The sequence below is a fragment of the Xyrauchen texanus genome, chromosome 4, assembly GCF_025860055.1.
Source record: "Xyrauchen texanus isolate HMW12.3.18 chromosome 4, RBS_HiC_50CHRs, whole genome shotgun sequence".
Classification (NCBI taxonomy): domain Eukaryota; kingdom Metazoa; phylum Chordata; class Actinopteri; order Cypriniformes; family Catostomidae; genus Xyrauchen; species Xyrauchen texanus.
In genome coordinates, this window is record NC_068279.1 from 22,357,795 (window position 1) to 22,384,831 (window position 27,037).

Genomic DNA, 27,037 nt, shown 5'->3' on the forward strand with positions numbered 1-27,037 from the left:
GAGCCCATATATGTGTGTGTACTTTTAAATGTAACTTATGCAATTACAATTTGTAAAAATATTGCATGTTATTGCACCCTTGTTAGTTTTCCTTTGCAGATGGATAACTGTGTCCCGTAATTATAGCAAATGTATTTTTTGTGTCTGCCTTTTCCTTGTGATATCAAATAATTTCAAATTATATTTCTAAGTAGGAAAACATTTTCACTATACACAGAAAAACACATTATAGTACACAAATAAAACAAATAACCATTAATTCCTATGTAGACTTAGATGGAAATACAAGATAACTTGTTAACGAGAACATTACTACACTCAAATTAGCTATACAATGCTTAGCTGTTTATTGTGTGTTATGTATGTAATAATTTATTAAATAGAGTAATGATAAAGTATTAAAAATGTTCATAGTAGCCTAATGAAAGGAACATTAATGACACCAATTAATTAAAATATTTACATATTTAACATCAAGTTACCATACCATGATTCTTAGTAGTGTAGCCTTGTAGCCTACACCATACCAGCAAGAAACTTACCCTGATATACATTTTGTAAGTTAATGTGGGACTTTTTTATGGTAAAAAAAATAAATATGCAGGAGCCTTTTTATTGAACAATAATATTGACATTTGATTGAGTGGAAAATGAGTTGTTTGACAAAAACACACAAAAGAGTATGCAAATATCACTTAGAAAATGTCATGTTGTTATGGCCAACTGAAAATGTAGATTCCTTAGTTCAATCAGATGATAAAACACTGAACTAGATTTTTAGATTAAGGATTTTTAATTACACACAGTTTGTTCATTAACCCATGCCCTGTCAACATTACCAGCAATCTAAACATACCAGCACTGTATGAAACATTGACGAGTGTGCACACGAACAGTGCTGGTGCACGGTGCATACTGTGCTACTGTTATAAAGTAAATCTCATTCATTCCAACAAGCCAAATATAATACCTGCCTAAGAAGAGCACAGGTTTACCAGTATTGAATGCATTATACATAGGCCCACACCATTACAACAGCATGGTTATACACAATACTGTAGAAAAGTTGAATTCTACATCACTACATGTTGTGCAGTAACACTTCTGCTAGAAAGGATCAAGCAAACAAGGGCATGTCAATGGATACAATCTCAAAATAATACAACTTCATCTGCTCATTTGAAGGACATGACTGTAAGCCTATAACTATCCATTCTCAAGTATAAAGTGTTATAGGCATTGATGATCTTGATTTTTGTTTGACTGTTGAAGTTTTTCGATTTACATAGAAGGGTATTATAAATCTGAAACCAGATACAGTATCATGTAATTCAATGCCTGTGCTTTCTGAATTGCCAAAGAATGGTACAGCACTTCCTCTTTGTTCACCTTGTAGTGAAAGCTAGACCAAAATCCAGCTTGGTCAATCCTGTCACTTCTGACAAAGACCACAGCATTATAACGAACTTAAGTTCACTGATGTTTAGAATATTTAATTTCTACATTGAATAATACTGTTTTATGCCATCAAATTTTTCTTTATGAGTGTCTCTTTTTCTTTTCCAAAAAGAGCACTGAACCTATCAGACATCAGACCTCATTAGGGTCTTTACATTACTTATTTCAAATGAGATTCACAAGAGTTTACATTGTCTTGATCTAATTTTTGTTTTCCAGTGACAGTGGAGATGAGTGATTGACAGCTGACTTCCATCTCAGAATAGCACCCACAATGCACCTCTGTGGTGGCAAGTCCACAAGATTGCAGGATTCTTTGTGACAGGTCAGCTTTCCTCTCACGGTGCTTGCAGAATGACATAAATGGGTTGTAGTGATTATCTAGATAAAGACAGGATTGAAAGACAAATACTCTTAATGTACATGGAGTGGGTAATTTAATAATCAATCACATTATATAATTAGAATGATTTATAATGATGATTATCTTCCCAGTCCTCAAATCTGATTGAACAGTTGATGTTCCGAGAGTGCTGGTATTTAGCATAACAGCACGGGGACACTTAACTATTTGTTTCACTTGTCCATTCTTTTCCAGACAGGCTGTCAGTTGATACTGTTGATACTGCTTTGGGTGCATTTAGAACTATTTTTATTCGCAGAGCACAAATTGGACAAAATAACTAGCCATATTGTATCTAAAATGGAAGTTACTCTATATTAAATTCTCGTGTATAGAACTGTGAACATTTCAGAATTGCAATTGTTGAAAAACATAATCTTATGTTATGTTGGCATTAGTTAATGCATTTTGAACTAACATGAAGTAAAACTGAACAATTGTATTTTTTTAAATGAACATGAACTAAGTTTAATAAAAGCTTTAAAACAAATGGTTCATTGTTAGTTCATTATACTTGATGCATTTGCTAATGTTAGCAAACAGAACCTTAATGTAAAGTCTTACCTCTTACTTATCGTTGTTCAATTTACACTGAAGATTAAGAAGTGTATAGGTGTGCATATTTAGAACGTCATTGTTGTCAGCATACTGTCATATTGCTGTTATTAACATCTGAATAAGAGGGAAACTGGAAAACTCACTAAATGGCACTTTGAGATGGGCCTACACCAGGCCATCATATAGGGAGAGTGCCTGTACAATAGATGGGTCCGCCTTGGAGCCCTCCTGAAACTCCTGCAGGGTCAACATCCCATCCGCATTCTGGTGACAATAAAGGAAGACGGTAAGTCATGTCATTGTTTTCAACCACACACTCGAAATTGATGCTATGGGATATGCAGGGAATGGGGTAGAGAATCAGTGAAGTTTTAGTGGTGAATTAAAATCTGTCCTTACACTCTAAAGCGCTCTGTCATTTCAAAGGTTCTTTTTATCAAAGCCTTCTGAAGGACACTAGATAAAGCAATAGAGATTCAATATTAAGTCTTTGATCTGGCATGCCTTCTATGTTTCTAGTGTCTTACAAATAACAGCCTTACTGAAAAATCTCAGTAGATGTAAGTCAGTGTATTCGACCCACAGCTAGAAATATTCAATCGTACTAATAGCCAGTCTTGGGAGAGGCTTGTTGTAAAACCACTACTATAAAGTGAGCTATTATGGTGAGTGTGTGTATGAAGGTATGAAGGTCAGCAAGGCATTAAATAAAAAGGACCTTATCCCTTGCCCCATATAAATGCAGTGAATTTTGCTTTGATGGGATAATACTAATTTTCATATTCATTTTTAAGTAGGTACCAAAACTACACCCATGTGTAAATAATTGGTTGATGATAAAACACACACACACACACACACACACACACACACACACACACACACACACACACACACACACACACACACACACACACACACACACACACACAAAATCACTGCCATTCCAGTTGAGCATGTGTCAAATTACATGCTCATCTGGGATGGGAGTGAAATTCTCCCACAAGCCCCCTTCCCCTAATGTACTATGATGTGTGTAAGAACACAAAACAAAAGCCAGTAGAAGACAATAAATACACAGTAACAGAAACTTCACCTTATCCATCATAGCAAAGATGCGGTCAACTCTTTTCTCTGGTGTGTTTTCCTCCTCAGGTAACTCTACTGTGTTCCCCTGCAAAGTATAAACAAGACATAAATCCCTGAGACATAGATGTACACCTGGTATCTCACCGCAGGAGAAAGAACAAGCAATACATGATCAAAACGGCATGAAAACATCCAGTGTATTCACAAAGGCACAAACACACTCCTCTCCATATACAATACTCAATATTAAAAGGGATAATTCACCCCATTATGAAAAGTATTTCATGATTTAATCCAAACTCATATGACTTGATTTCTTCCATAGAATAAAAATGAGATGTTAGATGGAAAGTTCAGCTAGCCTCAGCCACCATCCACTTCCATTGCATCTTTTTTCCCCATTCTGTACAATGAAAGCAAACGGTAACCTAACCTAACCTAACCTAACCTAACCATTTTTGTGTTCCACAGAAGAAATCCATATAGGTTTGGAACAACATCCCTTTAATAATTACAAATAACAATTCTCAAAGCTTTTCACCATCCTGGAAGGTGTGGTTTGCAAAGATAGTCAATCTCTTTATTAATCTGACAGCTCTCATTATACATTTTTTAGGCTTAGACTTGCAATGAAATCCAACCACACAAAAGCACTTTCATTAACTCAATAGAAATAGAAAGTTATGGTTCAGTGAGAAGCAAATGACTCACCACCATCTGGTAAATGGCATCCACAATGTTCAGCATCTCATCTCGGGTTATGTAGCCATCATTATCAAGATCGTAAAGTTTAAAGGCCCCTGCAACATCAACAACAAGCAAGTACATTAAGAAAACTCCATCTAGCATGTGTAGCTTGTTATCAGACAACCAGAATGTTAGATTTTTACTGTTTATTGTGCTCATCTTTTCATTAGACATAATGATAAATTAAAAGTTGCAGACATATTCAGTTCTAGTGCATTCAGTGTGGGTCTTGTCATATTTGTCTTTTGAAGATACTGAAATGTAAATTCCTTAGACAATCTCCCAGAGATAAATGAACACATCTCTGGTTTTGATACCACAAAGGCTTTGTAGGTCTATTGACAAAAGGATTCTGGCCTTACATCTGAGTTTCTCATCCAGTGTTCCTCTGGATGTGACAGACAGTGCTTGAATGAACTCTGAGAACTCGATGCGTCCATCCTGCAGATACAGGACAGAAAGAGAGCATGAGAAACAGATGGCAAAGGGAAAAAGGCTAGTTTGATTTTATCCCCCCTCACTAACAGTATAACCTGATTTCACAGGCTGCTCTGAGACACCCAAGATAGCAAAGAATTGCAGAGTGACACAGCAAAATAACTGCAATTAAATATGGTAGCAGCAGGGAAGGCAGTGCTGACACCATCTTACGGCAGGTTTTACATATTGGAGTATGTCATTTTGACATTGGGATTCTGAAGTGTGTGTAAAGATGTGATTGTCCCAGACAGTCCCACTGAGAAACTAGAAATGACTGATAATTTAGACTACTGGAGCATCACAGTTGTGCTGGCTTTCACACATATACATCCACACAAATGCTTGTTTTTTAATCATTGAAGATACGTTCTGTTGACTTCTATTGTTTTTATACTGAGCTAATGATATTTTCTATACCACAAACCTACCCCTAAACCACCACAGCATTATTAGGTTTTCATTAGGACATAATTTGATATGTTTACTAAGCAGTTTTGCTTGTGGGGACTGTTGGCTAGCACCCATAATGTAAGTGATTTCAGGTTTTACTATCCTTGTGGGGACACTTGGTCAATATATTCTATATAATGCTTCTAAATGCAGCATCATTTTGCAAGATGTATAGCAAACTGTACTACGACAGAATTTGAAACAAGCTTTTCTGAAAAGGCTGCACTTTTAATCAGACAACTAAAATGGAAACATAATGCCCTTGTAACTGATTTAATGTTTACACATGTTTTCTTTTTTTGCTATTCAGCCAAACATCTCTTCTGGTAGAGATTCTGGTGGCATGGACATTTACCAACCCAGAAAATAAGATAACAAACCAAAGCATGAAATTTCTTGAAAAATTGCAACTTTAAAAAGCTGCCCAGAAGGCTAATAACAAGCACTTTTTTAAAATGACACCCTCATTTCTGCCTTGTCAACCTTTTCCACTCTTGACCTCTTGTTACCTTGTTCTCGTCAAAGACATTGAAGACAAAGGTGGCAAACTTGGTGGGATCACCAAAGGGGAAGAATTGCTTGTAGATCTTCTGAAAACCAGCTGCATCCAACTGACCACTGGGGCAGTCTTTAATAAAACCCTTATACCTATCACACAGACAGGAAACATGAAATGAGACAGCAGTCGGGAAAAGAGTGCACAAGTATGGGAGATGGGAGAAAAGAATGCAATACATTGTTTGAATTTAATACTACAATTTAAAAAAAAATACATTATTTATTTACTAGAATTTAGATTGCAAAAGTTAAAATGATGCTCTTCATTACAAAATTTAAGAAAAAAGTTTTATTAACATTTAAGAATATTTAGTCATAAAATGTAATACGGAGAGAGGGAGAGAAGAAAAGGCACTTATAGTTTTATTATAGAAGAATTGACCTTATGATATAATTATTCTACTTATTCCCCACCATAAAGACAAAATATAGATTTTACCCTCTAGATATACCCCCCCATGAAAATAAAGGGTTTGGCGCATGCTGTTAGCATTGCTAGCAGCATAACAGGACATGTGGTTAAAGTATTTAAATATAAATTGAAGCTCTGTCACTTTATCCAGCAATTTGTAGACACAACACTTCAGTCCTTTTTTCTTCTGTATGCTAATTGATCCCTGACAAATCTGAGGACTATCATTGTGGAGCATTTACGAGAAATTTAGGGCAAAGGCTAAAATGGTTGCACAGGATATTATAGGGCAAGTCTCCCTTCAATTGCAAATTCATTTATCGGCATGTCAGTTCAAATTTAGATTTATTTTAGACCTCATTCTTTAAAAAAAAAAAAGTAGCCCTAGTACTAGTAGCCCAAACATGCTAGTTGCTAGATCTGTGTGCTGAACTATCTTAAATATTGTATACAGATACCAATGACTGACACTGACAAAACATTGACATTATAAATTAAAATACATTTGTGTATTTGCAAACTTACTTAACAAACACAGATTAACTTTAGTCACTATAAAAAAAATTTTTTTCACTCAAATCATAAAAAAATCTCAACATATGTTGCTGTTAAAAACACTCCATTAGCTAATTGTTCATTACCTCCTCAGAGGGGCTTGCTGCACAAAGTGAAAGATTTTTCACAATATGCTAATTTATGGCTTGATGGCAGAATGCTGTCATAGCCATATGTGCAGCAGAATTTAACAAACAACTTGAGTGCTTTAAATGATAAAAAAACGAATTAGCTATTATGAGTAAAAAAAATTTTTACTTGTGTTGCAAATTGACTATTTGGGGAGCATATCACAATCTATTGCAACACACTATTGTCACATACAGTCTTAGACATAAGTGTATTTCCTATGTCCTAGAAAGGATTGACAGTGATAACACAGTGAATTCTGCAACAGTAGGTTGAAAGATTTCAGAGACAGTTTAGCAGAGACAGAACACTGGCATTAAAATAAACGGGAGAAATTGGGATGCCCAACGGATGTAGAAAAGGAAGTCCTGCCTTAAAGGAAAAAGAGACAATCACCTTTTAGGTACAGACATTGTCAGTCAACTCAGAAATTATCATTAGCTGGACCATCCTGGAAAATAGATTTTTTTAGCATGATTTGAGCTAAGCTGAATTTATGGTACCATTGTTGTCAGATTTTAATGCTGATTTTAAATATGTTTGTTATCACAATCTTGACTAGCCAGTTTGGAAATTTAGGTCTTTTCCAATTCAAGAAGATAGGATCTGTGTTTTAATGTCACTTGTTTACATAGAAAATAGCTGTTCAGCTTGCCAGGGAGCCTTCCAAAGATGGCCTGCAAGTGAACTAAATTGCCTTGAATGGGACCGATGGGACCGAACTTCAATTTTTGAACTTCAAGTTTTGCTGCTGAAATCGGTTCACGCCTACCCAAATTTGAATCATTGCCTCAAGTGGAAGTGTTGTTGAATAAATTGGCACTTTAGCTCCAGTTTCTGGGTGAAATGTCCACAGAGTGGCACCAAAAGCAAATAGTACTTTAATGGGGCTTTTCCACTACACGGTACAACTCGATTCAACTTGACTCTGCTCACTTTTTGGGGGATTTTCCACTGTGGATAGTACCTGGGACCTGATTTTTTTTTTTAGTACCACCTCGGTCGAGGTTCCAAGCGAGCCGAGCCTATACTAAATGTGACGTCAAAATCCTGCAGATCACTAATTGGTCAGGGAGAATCGTCACTACCAGCGTCACTGGATTTGTGACATGGGACATCAACATGCTAGTTTTAAAGATAGCAACAGTGATAGCAGTATCACAACTTTGGAATTGTGAAAAAAGAAATGCCTGTGCGCAAAACCTTGCCATGGTCAATAAACAAGGTGCAGACGGTCCACTCGTTAGCGATGAGCGAAACGATAAAGTCTCTCAGGAAGTGTCTCAGCTTTTGGCCACACACGGCTACCACCGGACCTACCAAAAGTGTAGGGAAAAGTAATTTTTTTTTTAAAGTGACTACAGAACTATCAAGGAAAATTGGAAGTGGTTTGACCAAATGGACGCGATATAACCGGCGAGCAATAGGAGGGAGAGTGCCCTGGACTGGCATTGATCCACAATGGAGGATGGTATGTTTTGTTATGTTAACTCTATACTCTGTTTGAAAGCTTCACTTTATTTAGTTGACCAGCTACTGGAAGCTTGCTTCTAAAACAACCAGGCCAATTTAACTGTTACACTTGTGTAAAATCACCATGCAAAAACTGCTTTATGCAACTTAATGAGCTTGTAGCTAACAGCTAGCAGTCGTGTTATTGTTTTGGTCAGTTTGTGTTGCGTTTAAGGTGATATCACGGCAGTAGAGGCGGCGCAACTATGACGACCAGCCTATAATCCCACCCACGCTGAGGTGGCATTAACTGCAATGAAAATAAAGCGTGTAGAGTTGAGATGAGTCGAACAGTAACGTGAAGTGGAAAAGTGCCATTAGTTGTAAATTATGTAATACAGTCAACAGGAATGCATATTTAATGAACTCTACTAACAGTGGATAAAAAATATAATATTTGAGCAAAAAATGCATCCTTCTGAAACGTGTTTTCCATTGTTTATGTCAATCTAATTAATTACTGTTTCCCACAGGACCATAACATGTGTTTCAGAGGTTTCTTGCAGTGGTGCTACAAGGAAATGTGTTCACACTGGAATTGATGCCAAAAATGTCTGATGGGGGATGGCACTTGTCAGTCTTTTCAGTAATTATAGTATCTATTTCAAAACCAGGGAATAAAAAATAGCTCCTCTGCATACACTGTTTCTCCTTTATGAAGGGTCTTTGAAATTCTGTTTGTAAAGCTATTTTTATTTGTCCTTTGAAGGCTTGATACAGATATCTCAAAACCAATCTACTTCTGGTATAAGTAAACATTTTACTTCTATCATCGGAGACACTGTAGAGGAAAAGGATGTGTAAGTTCCTCATGCTGTACGTGTGTGTATATGATTGTCTGTGACTATCAGGCATGTCTCCACTTGCTGCTTAGTGATCTGATCAGCACTAGACTGGGCTTTCAAAACAGAATTTCAACAACAGCTCTACAGACTCCATTGAGATGCCAGTGAAGGGTATCTACAAAATGCAATTCAATAATTTAACTGTAAGTGTTCGAATCAGAAAAGCAAATTAACTAGAGTCTCTATTGGCTCTCTCTCTTCTACACTTTCTCCAAGTTTCCTTGTATTTGACTTGAATTTTATTTCCCCTTATACTTTTTGTTCATTTTCAAACTTTACTCTGCTGCCATTTTCTCTTTTTCTATGTGGCTCACTCTCGTTCTCTCCTTTTCTTGCTCATTCTTTCTCTCTTTCTCTCGCTTTATTCTTCTCTCTTCCTACTGGGCACCCTGCCTAGAGTCAACCATTCCCCATCTGTCATGGGAGGCAGAGAGCAGCCAGGAGGAGTATAGCTGTTGGCATGTAAAGTTAAGAATTTATGGAGAACATGGGGTGAAGGGAGAGAGACAAAGAGAAGGGGGCGATGACTCAACATGGCCAAAATGTGTGCTCTATAGAAGCAATGAAAATCAGCAGTGATGTGGTACTTTAATAGAACAATGTCCCTTCACTTGGTGACACACATTCCCAAGATGATTCAGTCAATGTTGTTTGTTGTCAACAAGTGACCCATCAAGCAAAATTAAAAAGCAAGTGCCAAAGTACCACTCACTCCACAACCTCATGAATTTGCAGTTATACACTAAAACAGATACTCTCTGCAGCTTTTTTTGCTCATGTCAGAGCAATGCACTTGTATGACTTAAAATACAATACGAGGCACGCTGTGTCCATAGTAATGGAGATGGAAATGGAAAATTCCATTGAGAGAAATGTCCAATTCTGCTTACGTTTTTCCTTTTAAACATTTTGGTTATAAGACCGTTGTTGGGACTCAAAATGATTGATTGATTTCCTGCTTATTTCTCAGATTCACTTAAGATGAGGAATAGAGAGAGAGAGAGAGAGAGAGAGAGAGAGAGAGATGGTTACAGGTAGAGAGATTAAAGAATATACTTACCACTGCTGAACTTCTTTCTCTGTAACTGCAAAAGAAGACAGAAGACTGAAGAGTTAGACTTTGGACAAATTAGATTAGATAAAAATGTCTCAGATACCTCCTGAAAAATTATTTACATGCTAGTCTAGCTAGTGGTCATCACAGCTGATGAAGGTAGTCAACCAGCATGAAAGTTTTCATGAAGGCCAAAATGCTTCATGAAAACTCTTGCTCAATATCCCTCAACAGCCTGCCTGTTGTATTGCCCCACACTCATGGATGCATGCTGGACAATTTGATTAAGCGTATTTGTGGACAAAGTCAATATGAATGCAGATTAAGCCATTTAAATAAATATGTTTATATTATTTTTTAAGTTTATAATTAAAGATGTTCGGCAGGATGTTTGCATCAGTTACCATTCACTTTCACTGTAGGGAAAAATATACAATGAAAGGGAATGATGACTGAGGCCAACATGCTGTCCCACAAAGCATCTCTCTTTTGTGTTTCAAGTTAGAAAAGAGTCATACAGGTTTGGAAAACCCTGAGCGAGAGTAAATTATGGGAGAATCTTCATTGTTGTGTCTATTAACTGTCCATTTAAGAAGTCTGGTGGGGACACCAGCATACCATTATCCCATGCTGGGGATCTGCATTCAAAATGCAACATATGCTGGTGACCATTAGTGCTGTTTTTAAGCAGTGAATGAGGAGAAATAGGGACCATAAGGACTGAACTCTCATCAGAATTGTTTATTGGCATTCTAATTCCACTCTTCTGTAACCAACGTCATGTTGCTGCTGAGTAGAGAAAGAAAAATCATGGAAGCCTGACAGAAAAACTGCTGGAACTGTCTCTCACAGCTTAGAGGCAGCCATGTCACCACAGCTAACATCAGGCCTGTAACTACACTGTCACTACAGTTGACAGTCCCTGAATCGTCATAGGCACAGCTTGTTTCTCATACATACACATGTCAGCATACAATTTCAGATCCACTATTGCAGTATGAACATACTGATATCAGAATCTGCCTTGGAGCATGTAAGCAAATCTTATTGTTTGCTCTCTCTCTCTCTCTCTCTCTCTCTTCTCTCTCTCTCTCTCTCTCTCTCTCTCTCTAATTTAGACTTTTTTCAGGCATTTATAATTTTTATAAAAATAAATACCTAATGAAAAAAAAATACTTTGGTATCCCCCTGTCCATCTAACACACACATACACACAGAAAGCTCTTTGTTTCAGGCAGGGGTGTAGTCATTACCAAGGTCAGCGTGTGCATTCATGTAGAGCGATAGGTAAAGCAGAAAAAAAGAAACTGCCGAGATGGATACATTTTACGAAAAGATAGAGAGAAGTAAAATGAGGTGATAAATAATAAATGCATTTGATTATGGGTGAGTAGTAAGAAAATTGTAAAAACGGTCTGTCTACAGGTTTGGTTAAATGTATACTAAGCCAATATCATCACCTCTGTATAAAAATCATTGTGTCTATGAGATGTCCTCACTAATATAGTAAACAAACGTGTTTGTCTATGACAGCCAGCTCTTAGGTCATCACAAGGAGCTGAATAAGTAGCCAAAAAAGGAAGGAAAGAATATTTCTACACGTAACACAACTAAAAGTTAGAGAAACCAATAAATATAACAAAAAGATGTCTGCATATGGAAAGGAGAGGGTGAAAACTGTAGCACAGGTGTATCACATCCATGCAATGACCCAACATGACTCCATTCACTCTATTCTTCTCCATCTGCTACAAAAAAGAACAGAAGCGAAAAATAAAAACACAGAAAAACACCCTCCTCCACAAAATATAGAATCGTTGAGATACTCAACCCTTCCTCCAACCTCACAAAACATAACAAACCCCAAAACATCTAATCTAACCATCACCCCGTTGAACACTCTCCATTCATTCTGCAATGTAACTCCCCCTCACTTTCAGCTGGAGTGCTGCTGACACAAAATTAAGACAGCAAAATAAAAAAAAAAAAGAGAGATTGCATTTTATACAATGCATCAGACAACAAATTGTAAGAGCCTTTTATATATTTGATTTCTAGTATGATTGACTGAAGCAAGACCCACCACAGTGTAAGGTTCTTCTAGTTTGTTTTACATGTATTTTACACGAACACCATAAATGAACCCACTCGCATGTCAATATATTGAAAAAGCCCAATCTGAGCCAAGGCCTTTTTCTAAAACACAGACAGGTGGAAAGTAACAAATTACAACTACTCTCATAACAGTACGTGAGTAAATTTGTAAAATTTTCAACTTTTTTTTTTTTTAAGTATAAATAAATAATAGGACTTTTACTTGAGTTTATAAAAAATGAAGTATTCAACTTCACTACAGTTATTTTTCACCACAATTACAAAGTTAAAAAAATTATACAATACACAATATTTCTGAATTTTTGGGGTAGAGTTATAGAAGTTATAAGCACTAAATCTGTTTATAAACTAAACGCGCTGTGAGCAGCATGACAGAAGTCCACAAGGCACAGCATTGTGAGCACAGCAGTTTGCATAAACTGCCACTGGTGTCCTCTCTTCTCTAGATCCTTCAAGACTTTCTGCCCTGTCACTATACAAGAACTGTAATACTGTGATTTTCTGCATATTTAATATTATTCTGTAAAGGAGCTGTTCATTCAAGTACGAGGGAACCATCTGAACACGTTTAACCACTCAATCAGTCAATCAATCAATAAATCAGTCAAGTTTATTTCTATAGCAACAGTAGACTCTGAGATGATCTTAAAGACTTGAGTCAGATTTTGACAGAGAAGTTCTTAAATATAAAGTGGTGCCAGCCAATGAAGGCCCTTATATACCAACAATAAAACCTTAAACTGAATCCTCTATGAGACACTGTCATATTTCCTAGTTCCAGTCTGGAGCCTTGCAGCTGCATTTTACAAAGCCTGAAGTCGAGATAGTAATGCTTGAGATACACCTAAATACAGTGCACTGTACACTGTTCAGTACACTGATCAAACTTCACTTGTTTTTAAGGTAGGCAATATTTTAACAGTGTCAAACATTAACACAATGTAGTTTAACATATGTGGGGTAGGGCTGGGTATCGAGTTCGATACATTTTAGGCACCGACCGAATTGCCTCGAAACAATAGAGTATCGAAAAATGCCTTGACGTTCGGTACCAAATTTCGATACCTAAGGGACTGATCTCGTCAACGTCAGTGATAAGCATGTAGCATGCTAGATGTGCCCAAAACTAAAAGTGGCTGTGTTTAGGCATCAAGGTAAAACACTAGTATCAGAAAATGGTTTGAGTTCCAGGGCTGAGAAAGAATGTTATCAGTAATATTGCTAACACTGTTCCACATTACAGAGAAATACTAAACCATAATAATGAGCCTTTAAAATATCCTTTTTACAAGTAAGGGATGGATGTTATATAAAGAAGGTATGAGAAATCACAAAACATAAATGTAAACAAATGCTACAATTAATTTAATAATAATATCCATAATATGTTAAATAACCATAATGTTAATTAAGACTTTATTATTACAACTGTAATGCAATAATACACACTGTAAACAGGACAACCAATTTTAGTGTTTAATCAATCATATCTCTCACTAAACACTGCATGAAATTTTTATTTTTGCCTTATTTTATTCAGCTGGCATGTAGGGGTTTGTTGATGGGTGCCTTCATCTCTTCCTACCTTTGTATACAGCCTCCAGAGGCCGCATTTTCCTGGTTTCAGACGCAGCCATAGAGTAACATGCACAAAGTTAACAAAAAAGTATTTCTGTGGCCACTCTGAAGCCCATCTTATTGAATGCTTACAAAAAAGAATACAAAATCAGACCATCCATCAATAGAAACACCTCATCAAACTAAGCTACTCTTTAATTCTTTGTACACACACTCACACACATGCATCGCTGATTGCCTGAATACATGGACATCCCCTGCCAGGCAGCCTGAGTGGGCCACATTTTGTGAAGCAGACTCTTGCTCAATATCCCTCAACAGCCTGCCTGTTGTATTGCCCCACACTCATGGATGCATGCTGGACAATTTGATTAAGCGTATTTGTGGACAAAGTCAATATGAATGTAGGGGAGGAGAAGGTATGGACACAGGTGGGTGGAAACAGGTCTATACAAGAAAATACAGAATTACCTGCTGGCCATCACCACCAGTGGGGTGACCCTCTCTATTTCTTTCCATTTTTAAGCACTTGACAGACACTTTTATTCAAAGCATCTTACAGTCCATGGTCTATATAAATTTTATCAGTGTGTTTGTGTGTGTGTGTTTGTGTGTTTCATTGGAACTGAACCCAATACCTTGTCATTACTTCCGCCATGTTCTACCAGTTAAGCAACAGGAAGTTTGCTATACAACAGACACTTTCTCTTGATTAACAAAGTTACACACACCTATGTAGTACAGAAAGTACAGAGTGCACAGCAGGGGCAACGAAGGGATCATATATGTTTTGAACCTATAGATGATGCTTGCCAGATCGGTTTAGAAAAACATGTTGAGTTTTCCTTTGTTAGTAATTTGTCTTCAAGGAAGGGTGCACAGCACTACTGTTTCTACAAAATAACATGTTAAAATGCCCACAGGCAAAAGCACTGGCCTCCAAAGCCTGAATCAGTCTCTCTCATAGATGTTAATGATTGGAGTCCAAAGACTAGAAATGAAATGTTTGCAAAGTAGGTGAAAATTCTTTCCATCAATCTGCAGTCTAGATAATGAGGGAAAATGTAACATCCTATTTCTACTCACTGAGCATAGGAAGATGAACTAGGACTGATTATGTTGAACAATGGATACAGCTCATTGTCATGGTGACCGAAGAATATGAAATAGAAAGGCAGGAAGAAATGTGAGTGTGAGGGTGTGTGTGTGGGTCTGGTTTGCCTATATTGGGAAAAAGAAATTAAATAAAACCTGAAATAACCACTAAATTATGTCTTAATATAATGTAAAAATACAGAATGGTTTGTATGGTGGTTTAGTTTATGGGCAGGGTTAGGGAATAGATGATATCATTAGCTCAATATAACAAACGTGATTGTATGCGAATACATGAAAAAGTATATTACAGGGAACTTGTGGGCCAAGTTATAGTCAAACTGTAAAAAATAAGAATGGATGTCCACATACAACAGACATGTCTCCAAGGTGAAGACATCTGTCTGTCCACCAGATAAGTGAATCGATTGTGAGAAGTCCAAATTTAATTTCAGGAGGAGCGAAAGGGAGAGAGGATGATTATAGCTGATGTGGATGGAACCAGTGGTAGTGACACAATGATGGAACAGACTGTGTAGATAGGCAAAGAGAACAAGAAGAGACAAGCTGCACCCAGACTGAAAGAGAGGAGAGATGAGAGAGAGAGAAGAGAGAGAGAGAGAGAGAGAGAGAGAGAGAGAGAGAGAAAGGATGAGAGACCAGGAGGAGAGGGAAGAGATGATACAAGGGCTGTTACTAAAGGGTCGATAACAGCTTAGTTGTTGTGTATGTGTGTGTGTGTGTGTGTGTGTGTGTGTGTGTGTGTGTGTGTGTGTGTGTGTGTGTGTGTATTTAAATCTATTACTGCAATGCAAATGTTCATAAAAGCAAGTGTATGTGTTTGTAAATGTATGTTTATCCAAATGTGTAATATGCATTCCCTTTTTAATTAAATAGTTGCTTTATGTTTATGACTACATTTATGAGTGTACACTGTTTATTGTAATGACTGAACGTACTTTTCTTTGCCTTAAATTAACTATAGATCATCCTTTTCTGGATAACTATGAATTGGCCATGAACATTAGAAAACATTAGACTCTCTAGACCAGCTGTTCTGGTTTTGTTTCAGGTTTTACTGTGAACACCAAGTTGTGACCTAACCTAGTGCAAAAATTCTTTATCATATAAAATCTCCTTACTGTCCTTAAAACAAAAAAATGTATCAACATTTATTTTACTAACATAGTTTTGTTTGTTTTTAAGGGAGTCACCACCCATCATACACTAAGGGATTTTCTCTGACTTTAAAAACTGCAGACTGAAGCTGATAAGCCCCAACTAGCACCAAAATCAGCCAGACTGAAAATCAAGGCTAAAATCTGACGTTAAAGTCGTGTGGTGTAATCCAGCTTTAAGCAATAGTTTATTTAGGAAAAAAATTATTGATTTTGCTATCCTAACTACCCTATCAGAAGACACCTGCAACACCTTTTTGGGTCACAATCCACCAGCTGAGAATCACTGCTCAAGAACTCAAAATAGATACATCACTCAGACCCAATTCTTCAATGGCAGACATTAAATTGCAAGATGTGATATTAGGATGAAATCGATACCATAAAATTCTGAAGTGTTAAACATTTATGCTGAATTTTCTATAAACATATCGCTATTAGGTAAGAAATATGCTTGATCACATAGCCTGCAATATTGAAATAAAAACAAGGATTGAATGGACCTCAGTTACACCAGAGTGCTTTCAATCAATACCTCTAAGTATAAAAAATATTGTGAAATAGCCATCAACATGAAAAACATCCTGTTGTTCAGGTCACTCATGTTACGTCATGCATTAAAAGACTTGTTGTGCATGGTGACTGACACAAGCCTTTGATGTTTGCCTTCTATTGAGAGCATTGTCTCAGTGAAAGCCTGTTACATTTGTGCACTACTCACGTGCTGAGCAAACCCTGGAGCGGGGGAGCAAGAAATGATTTCCTCACAGCCCAGCTTTACCCCCCTGCTGCACACAAAACATGACCTCTGAAGATGCTCATTAAACAGGAATGGTTGACTACCACTGGGAGTGTGCTTAAATTCCATTTAAGTTTAATGGAGAACTTGGTGGAATAATAACCAAGGTTCCCAATTGTTGCAGGTGCATAGGGATCATTGACAGTATTCTTGGTATTTGAAAATGTTCAAAGTTAGTCATGTCTTTATAAGTTCTCTCTGTCCACAGACTAATACAAACTGTTGAATATTGGCACAACTATGGAGATAGAATTGTTTCTAATTCAGAGACAAATGGGAAGAGATTCACAAATTGAAAGTTGGTTCACAAATACATTTAATGATATCCAAAAATAAAGGAGTTTCACAAAAATGAAATGAATTCACAAATAAAAAGAAGGAGATTTACAAGTATTTGTTAGGAGTTTCACATAAAGTGAACTCACAAATAAATAAATTGAGATTTGCAAATAAGAAAATATTTACAAATATATTTTTTAACTTACAAATACAACTCTGTCCAGCATTCATTTGTGAATCGCGCACATTTATTTGTGGATCGCTTGCTGTGCATTTGTGGATGGCAGAATTCTAAAACATTTCTTGCGCAGGAGCTGCGGTCAGATAATAGCCACATTTCTCTGACCAATCGTTGCACATTCTACCTTCAACCAATCATGCTTCGTTTTACTATTAGGGCAGGACCAGAGTCACAGCGCTCTCATGAGCATGGAATCAAGCACATACAGATATGCTCCAAGGCCTTAAATTCTAAGAAACGGGCACCATCAGAGAAATAGTGTGACTTAAGGTTGGTATAATTTTCTCTCAGTTATAAATATGTGGTGTCTTGCTGAATGTCAACAGCTGAATATTGACCATTTGTAGAGTGTCCTGATCATTAGATTTATAGCTAGCCTGGCTGACTGAACGAGTCTACCGATTTTAATTTTAACCAAGTTTCTAGACTGAAACTCCTAGCTACATAATGGAAATGTATGTGTAGTCAAAACCTTTACTCTTAATGTTACATGGCAGATCCAAATAGACACAAAACTAGACACTACAAAAGATCAGTAGTACAGATATTGCCTTTATAAAACATGAATCATATTAGATGATCTTAGCAGCACAAACCATAATTTAATACCCTTTATTACACCGTGTACAAAATCTGCTATGCCAATAATTTGGTTTCACCTTACGCTAATATATACACACACACACACAAATCTTAACTTTGTAAGTGTTTGCTTTTCAGTTGCCACAGTATGCAATAGACTGGTATGTTATAAGGTCAATATTAGGTAAAAATGGCAAAAAAGAAACAGCTTTCTCTAGAAACTCATCAGTCAAGACAAAAATTGCTTTGAGGAATGGCTATACAATGCTTGAAATTGGCAAAAAAAATTAAGATTTCATACAAAGATGTACACTACAGTCTTCAAAGACAAATGACAACTGGCTCTAACAAGGACAGAAAGAGATGTGGTAGGCCCAGATACAACTAAACAAGAGTTTAGAAGTACATCAGAGTCTCAAGTTTGAGAAATAGAGGACTCTCATACCCTCAGCTTATAGCTTCATTGAATTCTACCCTCTCAACACCAGTTTCATGTACAACAGTAAAGAGAAGACTCAAGGGTGCAGGCCTTATGGGAAGCATTGCAAAGAAAAATTCACTTTTGAAAAAAAAAACAAAAAGAAAAGGTTATAGTGGGCAAAGAAACACAGACATTGGTCAACAGATAATCGGAAAAGATTGTTATGGATCTTAACCCCATTGAACTTTTGTGGGATTAGCTAGAATGTAAGCTGCATGAGTAGTTCACGACAAGACAGCCACATTTATGGCAAGTGCTACAGGAAGCGTGGGGTGAAATGTCACGTGAGTATCTGGACAAACTGACAGCTAGAATGACAAGGATCTTCTCAGCTGTCATTGCTGCACATGGAGGATTTTTTGATGAGAACTCTTTGAAGTAGTTTAAGAAGTTCTGAAAAAAATTATTTTCAAATTATAATCGTAATTTTTCACGTTATTAATGTTCTGACTATACATTGTGATCAGTTGAATGCCAATTTGATGAATAAAAGTATCCATTTCTTTCCATAAGCGCAAAATCTGTACATTATTCCAAACTTTTGGCCACCAGAGTGCATGTAATATAAATATATATATATATATATATATATATATATATATATATATATATATATATATATATATATATATATATATATATATATATATATATATATATATATATATATATATATATAGGCCTATATATACACACACACTCACCTAAAGGATTATTAGGAACACCTGTTCAATTTCTCATTAATGCAATTATCTAATCAACCAATCACATGGCAGTTGCTTCAATGCATTTAGGGGTGTGGTCCTGGTCAAGACAATCTCCTGAACTCCAAACTGAATTTCAGAATGGGAAAGAAAGGTGATTTAAGCCATTTTGAGCGTGGCATGGTTGTTGGTGCCAGACGGGCCAGTCTGAGTATTTCACAGTCTGCTCAGTTACTGGGATTTTCACGCACAACCATTTCTAGGGTTTACAAAGAATGGTGTGAAAAGGGAAAAACATCCAGTATGCGGCAGACCTGTAGGCGAAAATGCCTTGTTGATGCTAGAGGTCAGAGGAGAATGGGCCGACTGATTCAAGCTGATAGAAGAGCACCTTTGCCTGAAATAACCACTCGTTACAACCGAAGTATGCAGCAAAGCATTTGTGAAGCCACAACATGCACAACCTTGAGGCGGATGGGCTACAACAGCAGAAGACCCCACCGGGTACCACTCATCTCCACTACAAATAGGAAAAAGAGGCTACAATTTGCAAGAGCTCACCAAAATTGGACAGTTGAAGACTGGAAAAATGTTGCCTGGTCTGATGAGTCTCAATTTCTGTTGAGACATTCAGATGGTAGAGTCAGAATTTGGCGTAAACAGAATGAGAACATGGATCCATCATGCCTTGTTACCACTGCGCAGGCTGGTGGTGGTGGTGTAATGGTGTGGGGGATGTTTTCTTGGTACACTTTAGGCCCCTTAGTGCCAATTGGGCATTGTTTAAATGCCACGGCCTACCTGAGCATTGTTTCTGACCATGTCCATCCCTTTATGGCCACCATGTACCCGTCCTCTGATGGCTACTTCCAGCAGGATAATGCACCATGTCACAAAGCTCGAATCATTTCAAATTGGTTTCTTGAACATGACAGTGAGTTCACTGTACTAAAATGGCCCCCACAGTCACCAGATCTCAACCCAATAGATCATCTTTGGGATGTGGTGGAACGGGAGCTTCGTGCCCTGGATGTGCATCCCACAAATCTCCATCAACTGCAAGATGCTATCCTATCAATATGGGCCAACATTTCTAAAGAATGCTTTCAGCACCTTGTTGAATCAATGCCACGTAGAATTAAGGCAGTTCTGAAGGGGAAAGGGGGTCAAACACAGTATTAGTATGGTGTTCCTAATAATCCTTTAGGTGAGTGTATATACACCATAAGATACAGTTGAAGACAGAAGTTGACATACATCTTAGCCAAATACATTTAAACTCAATTTTCCACAAGTCCTGACATATAAAATATAGCCTGTCAGTTGCCACAGCCTGTCTGTCAGTTAGGATCACTACTTTATTTTAAGAATGTGAAATGTCAGGATAATAGTAGAGAGAATGATTTCTTTCATCACATTCCCAGTGGGTAGAATTTTAAATACACTTTGTTAGTATTTGGTAGCATTGTTTTAAATTGTTTAACTTTGGTCAAACGTTTTGGGTAGCTTTCCACAAGCTTCTCACAATAAGTTGCTGGAAATTTGGCCCATTCCTCCAGACAGAACTGGTGTAACGGAGTCAGGATTGTAAGCCTTCTTGCTCACACATGCCTTTTCAGATCTGTCCACAAATTTTATATTAGATTGAGGTCTGGGTATTGTGATGGCCACTCCAATACCTTGATTTTGTTGTCCTTAAGCCATTTGGCCACACATTTCGGGGTATGCTTGGGGTCATTGTCCATTTAAAGACCCATTTGTGACTGAGCTTTAACTTCCTGTAATTAGATCAATAGCATCAATATATCCAAATAATTTTCCTTCCTCACGATGCCATCTATTTTGTGAAGTGCACCAGTCCCTCCTGCAGCAAAGCACTCCCAAAACATGATGCTGCCAACCCCATGCTTCATGGTTGGGATGGTGTTCTTTGGCTTGCAAGCCTCACCATTTTTACCCCAAACATAACGATGGTTATTATGGCCAAACAGTAACATGGTTTCATTCTCCAAAAAGTTATATCTTTGTACCCATGTGCACTTGCATACTGTAGTCTGGTTTTTTTTTGTGGCAGTTTTGGAGCAGTGGCTTCATCCTTGTTGAGCAGCCTTTCAGGTTTTTTCGATATAGAACTCATTTTACTGTGGATATAGATAATTGTCTACTTGTTTCCTTCAGCATCTTCACAAGGCCCTTAGCTGTTGTTCTGTGATTGATTTGCACTTTTCTCACCAAAATACGTTCATCTCTAAAAGATAGAATGCATCTCCTTCCTGAGCAGTATGATGTCTGTGTGGTTCCATGGTGTTATACTTGCGTACTATTGTTTGTACAAATGGACGTGGTACCTTCAGTATTTTGGAAATTGCACTCAAGGATGAACCAGACTTGTGGAGGTCCACTATGGTTTTTCTGAGATCTTGGCTGATTACGTTTGATGTCCCCATGATGTCAAGCAAAGAGGCACTGAGTCTGAAGGTAGGCCTTTTCATCCACAGCCCAATTGACTCAAGTTAGCCACTTAGCCTATCAGAAGCTAACTGGCTAATTACCTAAAGGCTTGACATAATTTTCTGCTTAAAGGTACCGTTAACTTTGTATATGTTAAATTCAGACCCACTAGAATTGTGATATAGTCAATTATAGTGAAACAATCTGTCAGTAAACAATTGTTGGAAACATTACTCATGTCATGCACAATGTAGATGTCCTAAACGACATGCCATGAAATCTGTGGAGTGGTAAAGGAGGACAATAATAATAATTGTTTGAACTGGTGCTCTCTGCTCCACATCACAAAAAGATGGAAAGAGTTGTAGGACTTTTGTGCTACTTTTGGTAAGACATCACAAAGCTCCATGGCCCAATCTTGTTTGTGCAAAAAAGTTATTTTCTATACAGTAATGGACTTGTTTTTAACATTTAACTGTTGTTTTTTCCAATCATTTGTACAGAATACTCTTACCTAGCAGTATCCATCACAGATAACTGATACAACACCATGACGTGGTAATAAGGATGTTTATGTACAACAAACTCGAGCAAAATGCCAATTCCAGTGTTTGTATGAGTAAATACATGTACTCAAATATATTGTGTTTTGTAGAAACATGCATGACAATCTGTCATTTGTAACCAAGAAATCATAGCCAACAGACCTGCCTTAAAGTGATACAAAACAGACTTTTAAAACCTATTTATCTTAAAATGCCTTGATAGAACTCAATAAAAGATTTTTCAACTAAATTACAAAAAATATTTTGTCAAATGAGATGAGTCATGTTGTTCCCAAATGACTGACTTTCTTCTGTGGGAGGAACTCAAAAGGAGATATCAGGAATTATGATTGACAGACTTGTTTTCATTTCAGTCTCATTACCAGCATCTACATTTTACAATGTATTTCTCATATTCCAAAGAAGAAACTAAATAGTACAGGTAAAAAACAAACAAACAAACAAAACAAAAAAACATGAGGGTGAGTAAATGAGAGAATTTTTAACTCAACCCAAAGACAATGTTACAGTTTATTAAAATGTTGTATTGCACTGCCACTTTCATTTCAAGACATGACATTGTAACTTCAAAGAAATGTGACATAACAGAAATATAAAGAATCTCATATTACACATTTTAAAAGGTGTCCTGTATTAGAGCTGGAACCACGAGTTTTGGAGCAGGTTAGTTAAGTGCTCAAAGTTGATGGGCAGTACACAGGGGAAACATTTTAAAAAGTTGACAATAACCAATGAGTTAATTAACACTGTCAGAACATGATGCTGTATTTTATGAAGGGACCCCATAATAGAAACTCCTAAAACATGCACACAAAAGTGCCAAAATACACAATTCTAATAAATACTGCCATTATTAAATATATTAAAATAATGTAAAACCAAATTATTGGCATAGTAGATCTTGTACACAGTGCAATATAGGGTATTAATATATGGTTTGTGCTCCTAAGATCATCTAATATGATTAATGTTTTGTTTGTATGTACTACTGATCTTTTGTCGTGTCTAGTAGTGTGTAGTTTGCATCTGCCATGTAACATTAAGAGTAGGGCTGTCGATTTAAAGCGTTAATTCAGCGCAATTCATTTGATTAAAAATAATGCTTTAAAAAAAACAATTACGAAATGAATCGCAATACCACTGGACCGTAAAAAGGAAGATTCCTTAGAAATGCATGCTTATAGTACCACCTGTTTACTTCAGAGGACAGTAATTGAAATTTCAGTATGGGCAACGTGCAGTTTATACAGTGAAGAAAACAACCATCCAGCAGACAGCACAATACAATGTGTTACATTCTTGCATTCAAAACACTTGGAGCGCAAATTCGAACTTTAAGGAATCTCAAGATGTGTTCTAAGTATTAAACTACATTTAACTTGCCACAGTGACCTAAAATTTTTACGTTTGTGACACAACGCACCCGAGACGCTACACAAGAATGTCTGACGCAGGTGTAAATTGACGGGTCCTTAAACAAGCCCTCATAATAAATCTCGAACTAACTGACAAATTCACTTGTGAAATGGATTGCTGCGAACTGTATGCCAATGATTGACTTATGTTCAATAATATGGTAGTAAACAATACATTGTATTCTAAAGCTGCTTTTTCTATCATCTTATCAATGATTAATTCTTCAGCCACAAGAATGTAATGCATTTTAATTATCTGAATATGTTTTATTTATATATATTCATTTTTAAATATTTAAAGATAACCATGTATAATTTTATCATTATATACTGAATTACTGTTATATGAGGGGCTTTCTCAGCAAATATTTGTATAAGCAATTAATCGCGACTAATTAATCGGGACGCCATGTAATTAATTTGATTAAAATGTTAATCAATTGACAGCTCTAATTAAGAGTAAAGGTTTTGACGACACACATTTTCATTATGTAGCTAGGAGTTTCTGTCTAGAAACTTGGTTAAAATTTTAATCAACAGACTCATACATTTAGCCAGGTTAACTATAAAGCAAATGATAGGACACTCTACAAATGGTCAATTTTCAGCTGTTGACATTTAACAAGACAATACACATGTTTATAACGGAGAGAAAATTATACAAACCTTAAGTCATACTATTTCTCTGATGGCGCCCGTTTCTTTTTTTGCAGCCTTAAGAGCATATCTGTATGTTCCATGCTCATGAGAGCGCTGTGACTCTGGTCCTGCCCTGATATTTAAACGAAGTATGATTGGTTGAAGATAGAATGTGCTACAACTGGTCAGAGTAATGTGGCCATTATCTGACTGGCTTGAGTTGACAATGGGTGGAGTTCACCTATTTGTGGATTAATATTTAGCTCCCGCACAAGACATTTTTTTTTTTTAATTCTGCCATCCACAAATACACAGCAAGCGATCCACAAATAAATGTGCGCGATTCATAAATGAATGCTGGACAGAGTTGTGTTTGTGAGTTAAAAAATAAATAATGAAATAAATATATCAATATTTTTTTTATTTGTAAATCTCATTATTTTTATTTGTGAATTAATTTCATTTTTGAGAATTTTTTTTGGATCTCATTTAATTTATTTGTTAACCAACTTTCCTTTTGTCTCTGAATTAGAAACAGTTCTATCTCCATACAAAACTGGTATAAATGAAGCAATTATTCACATCCCAAAATTTAAAGCTATGTGTAATTTTGCTAATGATTAAGGCATAAGGCACTTTGTTTTTCTGCATTCAGGATCAGACCACACCTGGTCGACCGTGTTGCCTTTAAAAAGCATACTCTTCTGACTGCGAGAGAATAGGAGCGCATTCGACGCATGCCCAATACAACTCTTTTATGATACACTTTTAGTATAGTCAATGGGTGCATGCACTGATGATGCACACAGACATAGACTGTGTTCGGCTGTTGAGAAACATGGACAACCAATGTATATTTTGGCCTATAGTCCTATCACAGCTTAATATACAGAGAGAAGTATAAGTTAGCCATTGGAAAGTTGATTTCCCTGAAAAGTTAAGTGTAAACACTGTGGCACTTTCTAAACATTGCACTGTTTGTTTAAGCATCCAAAACCAGCATGACACAGCAACATTGGCTCAACCAATGGCATGAGTTTGGGATGGTACCATCTGTTTGTGAACCAATGGAAGACAAGGGGAGTGTCTGAGAAATGTATTTGGCAACAATCATTATTTTTTCTTTTCCTTTTGGTGACACTAGTGGTGCAGATATTGCTCACTCTACTGACATGAATTATCCATCAACTTCGATCCTAGTTAACTTGCTTCTTGTATTTCTATTCCCAGTATTTCTGTTAAAAGGAAAATGTATCAAAAAGCTTATACTTATATTAGACTTAATTGTGTAATTGCCTGTGCTCATGCATTCTACCTTCTTCTCTGTAAAATGCTATTTCACCTATATTACACTGTGATTAATAAGCAGCATTAGCAAGGTCTCCAAACCTCATCACATTTCAGCAATCTAATTTAGTTCAAGCCAGCTGATGTGATAACACTAATATGTTTTCTCCACCTCAGGGAAGGATTGTTGCAACACAGTTAGCAGTTAGCCCCACACCTTATTTACTCAATGTGAGACTTGCTGGCAGCTGTTCAAGTAGGCACCTTATCCTCTAACAACAGAGATGCAAGCCAGTAAAAACAAGCTAAATGAGTAAGATTGAACATGCAGGCAAATCAGTAAAACCAGAAATTAAATGATACTTAGTCGATTTAAAGGGATGTGAACCAGGAGTTCATGTTGCATGTTTAGAATCTAAAAACCTCACACAAACATAATCACTCTTTCTCAGGCATGAAAGATATTGCTCTTGATACCTACACACACACACATATTGTATAAACACATACACAATTGAAAGAGTATCACAATACAATAATAGTATCATTGAGCTGGTACTAGCTTACTAGTCCAATGACACTTTTGAATACTGACTTTAACATTTCTGAATATTTATATTTCAGAAAAGATGGTGTTACAGTAAATAGAATACATTCATTAAAATAACTGTTTCCAATTAAATTTAGAGAATAAAAAGAGAAACTAATAATAACAACATCCAATAAACCAGCACAACATGATAATTGAATTGAAAGAAAGAAAGAGATGACTAGATAACAGTACTCACAGTAGGTCTTTCTGCATAGCTCTTCCACAACCTCAGGCTTTAGTTTGCTGTTGGATTTGCCCATCTCTCCAGCTGCCCACAACGTTTATCCTTGCTCCCTAAATCACTCCCCCCTAATCTCACCTTCCACTTTACATTTAAAGAAATAGGGGCAGACAGAGAGAGAGAGAAATAAAGAAAGACAGAGAGAAGCACGAAAGAGATGCACAAATCCTCCTATATCTTGCTTGTTTTTTTCCTCCAGAGCAGCAGTTTAAAAAAGGGGAGGAAGAAAAAGTAATTGAGAGGAGCGAATTACACAGAAACAATGATATTACTGCATGCAGTGCCTAGAGTTGTCTCTCCTCAGTCGAAGGGAATGAGAGAGAGAGAGAGAGAGTTTTAATCTGTTAACTGGTGTTCCTCCTCCCCTTTCCTCCACATCCTTCAGTCCTCAGTTGCTGCAGCTTCCTCAGGGAATCAGGGACTCTGATCAGTGCTCCAGCCCTGGAGAGGCACTCTTGATTTGGGTGCTCACTGCTGTCAAGCCCGATCTGTTAGAAGAGAATTCGATTCACTGAATGAGTGAGACATGCGGACGCATTCATTG

At 36.8% G+C, this 27,037-nt stretch overlaps 1 protein-coding gene across 1 annotated transcript; it reads right to left on the reverse strand.

Moving 5' to 3' along the window:
• Nucleotides 1-482: 482 nt before the first annotated feature.
• LOC127643213 (neuronal calcium sensor 1-like) lies at nt 483-27,037 on the reverse strand. The gene is made up of 8 exons (XM_052125847.1): nt 26,449-27,037; nt 10,257-10,281; nt 5,695-5,833; nt 4,618-4,696; nt 4,220-4,308; nt 3,516-3,593; nt 2,563-2,683; nt 483-1,839 (listed from the first exon to the last, which is right to left on the reverse strand). The coding sequence occupies exons 1-7, from the start codon at nt 26,510-26,512 to the stop codon at nt 2,585-2,587; spliced, it is 573 nt and encodes a 190-aa protein (XP_051981807.1). The 5' UTR covers nt 26,513-27,037; the 3' UTR covers nt 483-1,839; nt 2,563-2,584.